The following is a 10,043-nucleotide window of genomic DNA, read 5'->3' as shown; positions in this document are numbered from 1 at the left end:
ACATTTGGCAAAAATATAAACATTTTAAAAGGCAAAAGAAAAGGCAAAAAAAATAAAAAGGTAAGAAAAGCACAAAAAAACAAAAAGAAACTGATATGGAATAAACAGAAAAACCAAAAAAGAACCTTTCAAAAGGTTCCTAAAGGCCGGGAAAACCAAAGCCGCATTTTTTTGAGCCAAAAAAACCCAAAGCTGTAACCTTCCTAAAACCGGAATCCTCTAGCACCAATCTCGCTAGCTAATTGGCTGGCCCATCAGTACACTTTCTGTGCGGTTAATCAACATTTTGTTGCAACGAGCACCAATAAATTTCGGTACATTTTGTCGTTGAAATATGAACTTATTTCAAAAAACAGTTTTGCTAAAGCACAAAATAATAATACTTTTGCGACATATTTCAAAATAAAAAACATTGTACTACTACTATTCTAGCCGGCCCAGCTACTTGCCCATCTATTACGGCCCATTCGCCGTGTCGTCTCCTTCCGTTCTGCAGTCTGCAGCTTCCCACGCACACACAGGGAGAAAAAAAAAACACAGGACCGCGTCTGCAAACACCTTTGCGGCTAGCGCAAGCGGCAGCCCGCGGGGGGCTGGGGAGCCGGGCGCCAAGGCAGGGCAGGACCTCAGCCCGCAGGAGCTCCCCGGCCGGCCGACCGGTCCGCGACCTGGGCATCTGGGTGCACGCATCTCCACATCGGCCGCTGGAGGGCCAAGCCGCCACAGGTATATCTCTAAATCTCAAACTATTTTGCTAAGTGACTAACACTAATAGGTAGTTTATGAACTGCTAGTCGATCCCGGGCTTAGAATACCAATGTAAGAATAGAAGATTATGCCTCTGAACTTAGAAGTGAATCGGAAAGTGCGTATTTGTTGAATGGGCGAAACAAAGCTATTTAAAAGGAGAAAGGAGGGTAAACACTATCTAAAAGCCTCTCTGAAAAGATTCAGCTCATCTCTAGCCAAAGCAGCAATTACACTATCTAAAAGCCTCTCTGAAAAGATTCAGCTCATCTCTAGCCAAAGTTACACTATCTAAAGGCCTCTCTGGAAAGATTCAGCCCATCTCTAGCCAAAGCAGCAATTACAAAGCCTCTCTGAAAAGATTCAGCTCATCTCTAGCCAAAGCAGCAAATCTTTTCAGAGGCTTTTAGATAGTGTTTATCCTCCTTTCTCCTTTCTTCTTTCTTGTCTGTTTTGCTGAGTCTGTGAGGCCACATTCTGTGTGACACCCTGGGATCTTTGATCCTTTTCTCCTTTCTTATATTGATGCATGTTATAGTACTAATAATTGCGGTAATTTCAAACTTGCGGCTGGGCACTTGGGAATACATTTCCCTTTTTATTGTTGTTTCTCTTGTACTGATGTATTGTTGTGTGGATTCAGAATACATGAGACTATTTTTTCTATGATGATGCCGATTTAGTTTAGTCACCATTAACTTTGAGCCCACCCTCCATTTTCCTCTGCGTTCGCCACTTCTTGTATGTGTTTGTAGTCAAATGATATTTGCTTGAGTATGCGAGAAGACTATCTGTAATGCTACGTGCGAGTCGTTTGCGTCGAACCTGCAGTTTTTGTGAAGTAGCACCTCAGACCTCGATTTCTTTAGGGACGGAGGTAGAAATCCTGTCTCTTCTTCCTTCTATCATATTGATGCATGTTAGTATTTAAAGACAACTATTTAATGATGTTGGTCTAATCTTCTGTATTATCAGTTGCTACACACATAGTTGTTATTCTCATTACTTACCATGCTCATAGGTCTTCCTTGCAACAAACCGCTAACCTCTTGCATTCACTTCTCAAATAAAAAATCATTGTATTGCATGGTGAAATAATTGTACTAGGAACAAACAAATGCAGTAAGAAAAAAAGAAAAAAAGTCAAATAATACACAATTCTACTCGGAATTTGAGCGGAGTTCTACTAGTGAAGCATAGACTCCACCCTTGATTCGCATCAGGGCCTCATGCTTTCCCTTTTCTGCAATTTTGCCTTCCTTGAGGACTGCAATCATATCAGCCCCTTTTATTGTGGAGAGGCGGTGAGCCACCACTATGGTGGTCCTGCTCACCATGACTCGATCCAATGCATCTTGAACAATGCGCTCTGATTCCGCATCCAGGGCACTGGTTGCCTCATCAAGTAGTAGTATCTTCGGGTCCTTTATAATGGCCCTTGCGATAGCTACCCTCTGCTTCTGTCCACCAGATAGCTGCACGCCTTTCTCGCCAACCAGAGTGTCGTATCCCTGTGGCAAGCTTGATATGAACTCATGAGCATTTGCTGCCTGGGCCACAGCTGTGACTTCTTCCTCTGTCACTTCTCCGTGTTTCCCATATGTTATGTTTGCACGGATTGTGTCATTGAAAAGTACTGGCTCCTGGCCTACCAGCCCCATCTGATCCCTCAACCAGCTAATTCTCAAGCTCTTAATTTCGACTCCATCTACTGAGATTCTACCAGAATCAGGATCATAGAAGCGTTCCAGTAAAGCAATTATAGTGGACTTGCCACTACCACTTTCTCCAACTAGTGCTATGGTCTGAAAAAGGAAGGAAAAAGTGTCAACATAGCAGTTTTTGTGGTTCTGAATGATCATATGTGAAATAAATCAGCTGAAAGCTTCTTATATTGTAACACTGTAACTAGATGCATCACCTGTTTTCAAGTATTATTCTTGGTTTTATGAGGTGGTACTTTAAGTTGGTTATCTGAATGGAAAACAATTGGGTGCAACAATGATAAACAAGACTATTAAAGGATGCAAATCATACCTTTCTGGAAGGAATGTGCAAGGTGAAGTCACTGAATATTTGGACATCAGGGCGTGATGGGTACTTGAAACTGACGTTACTGAAATGAATGTCGCCAGTGACATTTTCCAATACCAGGCCCTCGTCGTTACTTGTGTCAATTTTCGACTTCCTGTCTAGAATACTGAAAACAGAAATGGCTGAATCCCTTGCCTTTGTTGCATTAGATGCCAATGCACTTGCCTGCGAAACCCCAACAGCTGCCAAAACCAAGGCAAAGAAAACCTGAAAAACATCCAATGCATTTGTGACTGATTATTAAAAGTTGATACCCATACAGAAACTGTAACTCGAAATGATTTAGGATCTCTTACTTTGAAAACATCTGCAAAAGTAGTTTTTCCCTGACGTACAAACTGTGCACCAACATAGAAACATAGAGCATATGTAAGATACAACACTAAGAATGAGAAACCAAAACCAAGCCCTCCAACGATTCCACTTCGAATTCCCTGTTTCCTTAAAGCTTCACATTTCTTGTTATACGTTGTAACCACTCTTTTCTCTGCACAGAAAGATGCTATAGTTCTGATACTACCAACAGCATCAGTTGCAACCTGACTTGCATCTTCATACATCTCCTGCACAATAATTGAATATATTATTGTGATAGTCGATTCCAGGGTCCTTAGGATTGCTCATCCTGAATCAAACAGGAAGTAAATTTTAGAGTTGTTATACGTTACCTTAGCTTCTTCACTAAACCCTTTCAAGAACTTCACTTGAGCATAACCCTGTGCACCCACTAAAGGAATGACACAAGTGATAATCAGTGCAAGCCTCCAGTCCGCCGTAAATGCTATGACAAAGCCAGTGATTAGTGCAGCTGTAGACTGCACTATAAGGCCCAGGTTATCTCCTACTAAGCGTCGAACATTTAATGCATCAACTGAGAGTCGTGTACCAAGTGCACCACTGTAAGTGAAAGCAGAATCTTAGCATCTGTGTAGATCTATGTATGAGAAGATAAAGTAATTGAGACCATTTGAATATGTTACCTGGAATTTGAGGGATTATCGAACCAAGCAACTTCCTGATGAACAATATTTTGAAATGACAGAGTACGAACACGCTCTATAAGCTTGCCACCAGCAATTCCAAACAAAAGGTACTCTGCTGGGATTGCAATGAATGATGCAAACCCCAGAACTACAGATATCAATGCCCAAAAGCTAGAATCTTTCCGCAGCTTATCTGGTGGCTCGTAGAATGATTTTATAACGCCAGACATTAGTATGCCAAACAATGGGAAAATGACTCCATGCGCCGATGCTGCTATAGCACCGAGCAGAAGAAATGGTACCTCCGGCTTGTTAAGATAAAAAAGACGTCCAATTGGTGCTTTCTGAAGGGTCTTCCCATTGGAAAGGTCGTCTTTGTTCTGTTCACCTGTGATTTCATCCTCATGCAACTCAACTGATAATCCTAAGGGGTTCTTGAAGGAGTATCTGTTGCTGTTGCCAAAAGAATCTTTAGTCATTGACCGTCTATTTGACAAACTAGTGCTTTTTGATAAGGAATTGGGCACTCCAGAATCCTGTATTTTACGTCTTTCATCACCACGAGTTTCTTGTAGCCTAATAAGCTGTGAGTAAGCTCCATTGGGATCCTTCATTAATGCATGATGAGGACCTGTACACATAGGATATGTTTGTGGGGTGAATGATTCATTATAGGTTGACAATAGATATATCTAGAATGGGAAAAATAATGTATATTCAAGAGATTCTAACCTTGTTCCACTATTTTCCCTTGATGAACAACTGTGATGCAGTCAACATTCCTTACAGTGCTCAAACGATGGGCAACGACGAGTGTGGTTCTTTGTACCATTATCCTATTGAGTGCCTCCTGAACTATCCTCTCAGATTCTACATCCAATGCACTTGTTGCTTCATCTAGCAAAAGGATTTTTGGATCTTTAAGGATGGCTCTCGCAATTGCAATTCTTTGTTTTTGGCCCCCAGAAAGCAGAGTGCCACGTTGACCAACCAATGTATCATAGCCCTGGTATGAAATTAAATTTTTGTTAATTTAAAGTTCAAGAATTCATTTGAAGCATGCAATCTTATTTACGTACATTTGGTAACTTGTCGATGAAGTTTGCTGCATTTGCAAGCTCGGCTGCTCTCTTGATCTCTTCAAGTGTTGCCTCTTCTTTACCATAGATTATGTTATCTTTAATGGAGGTCATAAACAGCAATGGTTCTTGGCTAACAAGGCCGATCTTCCCTCTTATCCAATCAAGATTCAGATTCTTGATGTTGACTCCATCTATCAAAACTTCTCCAGCCTGTGGATCGTAGAATCTTTCAACTAGGCTGACAACAGTTGACTTGCCACTTCCACTCTCTCCAACTATGGCCATTGTTGTTCCACTGGCTACTTGTAATGACAATCCATCTAATATTAACTGCCCGGGTCTTGCAGGGTAGCGAAAGCACACATCCTTTAGTTCAACATCACCCTTGATATTTTCCATGATCATGCCGCTGGTATCATCTGAATCTATTTCAGGCTTCCTCTCAATCGTTTCGAACAGTCTGTATGCTGCAGATTGACCTTCAGCAATTGCAGAAATTGATGGTGTTGCATTACCTAATGAACTGTTACAAAAAATTGTAATTGCCAGGCTTAGGACATTAACATACCATATGCAATGGTCGCCTTTTCTATTTCTTGGCATGAAATACAGTTTAAACTACTAGTCCTTCACATATGTATGCTTTGCTGAGGTAACATAAGATGAAGATAGAGCAATGTAAATAAAATAATTAGCGTCCTGTGGAGGGTTTGCAAGCTGGTTATCCGATGAATTATACTCATCTACTGAAAAATGTAAACCAACTAGTGATTTGATTTGATTCAAGTTCATCTGCTCATGTGTTGTAGGTCGAAAAGTTTATTGAACTTAGATAAGTGGCATGTAGGTACAGAGCATTACTAAATTAAATTTACGCATATCACATGCAACGTACTTGTAACTTCCAGGTGAATACTTCTTCGAAGCTTAAATTTCTCTCTGCCTTTACTTGTCTTCGTTTTACAATTCTAATGATACTATGTATAACTTTTACAATTTCATTCAACTTATTTTTTTAAGTAGGATTATTGTTCATACTTAGTATAAATAGTGTAGTTGATTTGTTTGCTAGAATTTGATAGTGCTATCTGCAATATATAAGCTTGTCATATTTATTGTTTGACGGAATGTTTTAGTTCTCACCAACACTAGAGTAATGATAATTCCATACTTAAAACATAATGATTGAATCTGAAGTAGCTTCGACAATATCTAGCGATTGCTGTTAGAGCTTTCTCGGGATTCATGGGATCCTGCTGTGAGGTTGCAATAATTGCAATTTACACCTGTTTCAAAATTGTACTTCCAGTGGTCGATTGGGTTGATCTTTTTAGAAAGACTTTTTTTTCATATATAATCTGATCCAAAATAAATAGCAATTTCGATCATTCTATTTTTCTTCTAAATTTATGGTACATTTTTTTAGGATTATTGTTGAATTTCTTTTACCTCAAAGGGAAGGAGTCACCTTGAATCTCGTGGGCTATTTGTATTTATAAAACAATTATTAGCCTTGAGCTCAAGCATTACCAATTTACATTATTTACAACTAAACATAAATAAGTAAACAAGATTAGCTATCTAAAGGTAATCTCTGAACACTCCTTAAAAGGAACATCAAACTGCCATGTAAAGTTCCTTATATAATTTACGGAAAAATATGTATTCGCAGGTCATCCGTAAGAGAAAGGGTTATCTTGAATTTTAAACTTTGGTATATAATGTATATATTTCCTTCCATTCAAGTAGTCCTTCAATTTATATACAATAAATATTACTACTTCTCAGCAAAGGTATTTGCAATGTAAAGATTTCAGAAACTCACGTTGCGCCAGTCAGTACGGCAAACAATATAGTGAGGACCTTCCCTCCGGTATAACCTTTGTCAATGATCAGCTTTCCACCATACCAGAAGGCTAGACCATAACTGCTAAATAAGATGCAGAAGACAGAGCCCATGCCAAACCCATTGACAATGCCTTCCTCAACAACAGTCTTGTATGCATTTTTTATGAATTTATTGTACATTTCTATAGCTTTCTTCTCGCCATTGAAGGACACAACCTGTTTACACGAGTGTTGCTAAATTAATGTTTACCACAATTTATATGAACTGAGATAATTGATGAATAACTGATATAATTTGAACTCACTGTTCGAATAGATCCAATTGTCTGTTCAACTGTGTCTGCAGCATCACTATACGATGTTAGTCGCTTGCTGGAAACCCGGGTTAGCAGCTGTGCAGACACTGCACCAGCGATAGCAATTAGTGGTAGTGATGTTAGCATGACAAGAGTTAGGAGCCAGCCTTTTGTGAATGCTATGATAAAACCCCCAAAGAAGGCAGATGCGAGTTGCACAAGCTTCCCTGCCTGTAAATCAGAATGCACGAATGTCAGCACCGGCAGCACTAGGTGGGCTGCATAGAATGTACGAACTATGAAATACACTTAGGTAAGTAACACAAAAGCTTATTTGTATCAATAAAAAATACTGATACTCGTGCCTGCGGGTCTGTGCGTTCTTTGCAATGTGATGAAAAATATTGCAATTCTTCTTTATTTGGTACTACTCCCTCCGTTCCGAATTACTCGTCGCAGAAATGGATGTATCTAGATGTATTTTAGTTCTAGATAGGGAGTACAAAGGAAGTATTACCTTCTCACCAAGAGCATCTTGAATTATAACCGTATCGCTAGACATTCTAGAAACTGCTTCACCAGTTGTCATTTCTGTGTCGAAGAATGCAATATCCTGTCTCAGAACAGATTTCAGGTACAAAGAACGGATACGGGCTGATTGCCTTTCTCCTGCCATAGTCCAGCATGCCACCTCTGGAAGAAAATGAAGGGTGAGCCTTTTTTACTAACATCTCTACCATTAGCATATAATTTAACTAAACATATCCAATTATTAGGAATTCAATTGGTACTTCTCATGGAGTGAATACATGATAACTGATGACGATTGCTCTGTTATGATCATTATATCTGCATGTTCCTTAGCTAGAACAAATTTGTGTGTCATTTTTTATTAAGACGACGCTGAGAAGGTGGCGGCATCCACAGCTAACTAAACGCAAACGCAGCGCTATATGATTGCACATTCATTGATCACTACTGGCCAATTTTATATCTTTGAAATGCAGTTGAGTTCTCTCTCTCTCTTTTTTTGCGAAAGGAATGCAGTTGAGTTGGTACTGAAAATTGACAAGTTTATAGAGTACCAGCTCTGCCCATAGAATTTTCATGGAGAAGTTGGTTTCCATGTGATATTAAATAACCTTGTTAATTGTCCTCTGCAGTTCAGTTTATTTGAAAATGGTATATACTGAATGTGAGAATGGCGTTTTGGCTCCTGGGAGCACGCACTCCTGCATGAATATTAAACAAAAATATATATACTAGTAAATTTTTGTTGGAATATTTTTGACATTTCAAAAAAAAAAAACGCACCAACGGATTTCCGCTGAATGTGTAACTATCTTCTTGTGTGTACTATTGCTTGACATCTAATCTAAGGTTTCATTGACAGAAAACATGCATTCCAAGAATTGAATGGAAGTTCCACTTACGAAGAAAGGCAGCAACTGTTGTCCCAATGCCCAAATATATGAAGTTGAGAACAACCTGGAGATAAAAAGAATATTCTCTGTTAACTCAACTAGCCATTCTTCAAGTTAAGTGATCACCATAAGCCGTGGCGCACCTTGGTGACAGCACGGAGGACGGTGCTGGTCGTGCTCTCGCCGAAGGAGTTGATGACGTCTCCAAAGAGGACCGAGATGAGGGGCTCCGACACGCCGTTGCCCACCGCCCCGAGCGAACCGACCACCATGAGCAGCATGTCGAGGCGGTCGGCGTACCTGAACATGCCGAGCAACGGCACCTTCTTCTCCGGCCGGTCATCTTTTGCGCCGTGGGCGTGGCGTGCTCCTTCTCCACTACTAGCTTCTGCTGTCGCGTCCATTTCCTGGCTGCTACTTGCTTTGTTGATGAGCCCAACGACGAGCCCGGCCGCACTGCGCTGTGTGTAGTTCCTGTCCCCGGGGGTGGTGGAGGCACTATATATATGCATCTTGCGGGCCGCCCGGAGTGCCTTTGACTGTTGGGCTGATTGGGTGCTCCGGAGCTGGAAGCGACCGGGAAAGTTTGCCATGGAAAATTACACGGACTATTGTTACGGCATGTGATTAATTATGGGAAAGTTCACAACTCTTGCTGCTGTAGGTGCGACAATTCAAGATTCATATCGTACTTTTGTGCTTTGTCAGCGTAGTCAGTCGGATGGATTGCGTTAATCTTGTGGCCTGAGGTGCGCTAAGCTAGTTGGGCTCTTTGGTGTTCACAGATAATTACTCTTGGAAAAAAAGAAAAGGTCACACCACGTTTTACTTTTTGATTTGACAGTGTAGTATGAAAACGTCAAAAAACAAATATGGATGTATTCATGAGCGTGCATTTTTGGAGCACAGTGCCAGTGAGCACTTTATTTTGAATAGTTTGAAAACTATGTTTTGAGGTTTCAAAAAAAAGCTAGCAAAAGAAATCCTGCATGGTAATATGGATGTATACTATATGGTGTAAAGTCTGATGATGAAATAAGTTAACATGTGAGCTACATAAAAATGACAAGTTCATGATTTTGAAGAGGTGAAAAACGTTAAAAATCTATACGTTTCTTTTGGGGTGCTCGCTGGCACCAGTGTTCAAAAAAATAAAAATTGCATCGACCGTGGAGGATGGGCGACGGACATTTTGGCCGGGCGAAGGTTGGCTGTACAGACGTCAGCACACACGCTGATGCAGCAACTTGGGCACAACGTTTCGACCACACTATCCAGACACCTGGCACGGTTAAAGAACACGAGGCGTTTTGTTCCACTCTACTACTATGCCTGCTTCACATCCAAGTCACCAAGAAGGTGCAATCAGGAGTTCAAAAGAAAAAAAAAAGAGGTGCAATCAGCAGAGAAAATTCGTCCAGCTATTCTCGAGGGCCCATTGCACGTGTGGGCTCAAGAACGGACGGCAGGCATTCCTTGGGTGCCAAGCATGCACCCCGCACGTGGTCCCTTCTTTTTCCGGAGGTGCCGACCTAACTAGTCCACACACGAGTCCGTTCTTGACTTTGC

General features: G+C 40.8%; 1 protein-coding gene and 1 long non-coding RNA gene across 2 annotated transcripts; one reads left to right on the top strand and one right to left on the bottom strand.

Annotated features, from left to right (window-relative positions):
- Nucleotides 1-1,809: 1,809 nt before the first annotated feature.
- Nucleotides 1,810-8,912, bottom strand: LOC125544462 (ABC transporter B family member 4-like). The gene is made up of 12 exons (XM_048708165.1): nt 8,618-8,912; nt 8,484-8,538; nt 7,568-7,743; nt 7,060-7,281; nt 6,732-6,970; nt 4,904-5,429; nt 4,557-4,830; nt 3,822-4,455; nt 3,510-3,738; nt 3,138-3,404; nt 2,785-3,048; nt 1,810-2,552 (listed from the first exon to the last, which is right to left on the bottom strand). The coding sequence occupies exons 1-12, from the start codon at nt 8,876-8,878 to the stop codon at nt 1,908-1,910; spliced, it is 3,792 nt and encodes a 1,263-aa protein (XP_048564122.1). The 5' UTR covers nt 8,879-8,912; the 3' UTR covers nt 1,810-1,907.
- Nucleotides 7,587-9,272, top strand: LOC125544463. The gene is made up of 2 exons (XR_007299497.1): nt 7,587-7,760; nt 8,444-9,272. It is a non-coding gene; the product is annotated as an uncharacterized LOC125544463 (long non-coding RNA).
- Nucleotides 9,273-10,043: the final 771 nt, after the last annotated feature.

The sequence above is a fragment of the Triticum urartu genome, chromosome 3 (assembly GCF_003073215.2).
Source record: "Triticum urartu cultivar G1812 chromosome 3, Tu2.1, whole genome shotgun sequence".
NCBI lineage: Eukaryota > Viridiplantae > Streptophyta > Magnoliopsida > Poales > Poaceae > Triticum > Triticum urartu.
The sequence above is the reverse complement of the archived record's forward strand: the minus strand, read 5'-3'. Positions and strand labels throughout refer to the sequence as shown.

Bases quoted from the DNA above. Each gene is read 5' to 3' on its own strand.
- LOC125544462 (XM_048708165.1), bottom strand. From the start codon at position 8,878: ATGGACGCGACAGCAGAAGCTAGTAGTGGAGAAGGAGCACGCCACGCC. The intron at 6,971-7,059 runs GTGAGTTCAAAT...TCGTGTAAACAG, and splicing joins CAATTGGATCTATTCGAACA to GTTGTGTCCTTCAATGGCGA. The intron at 2,553-2,784 runs GTATGATTTGCA...TTCCTTTTTCAG, and splicing joins TGCACATTCCTTCCAGAAAG to ACCATAGCACTAGTTGGAGA.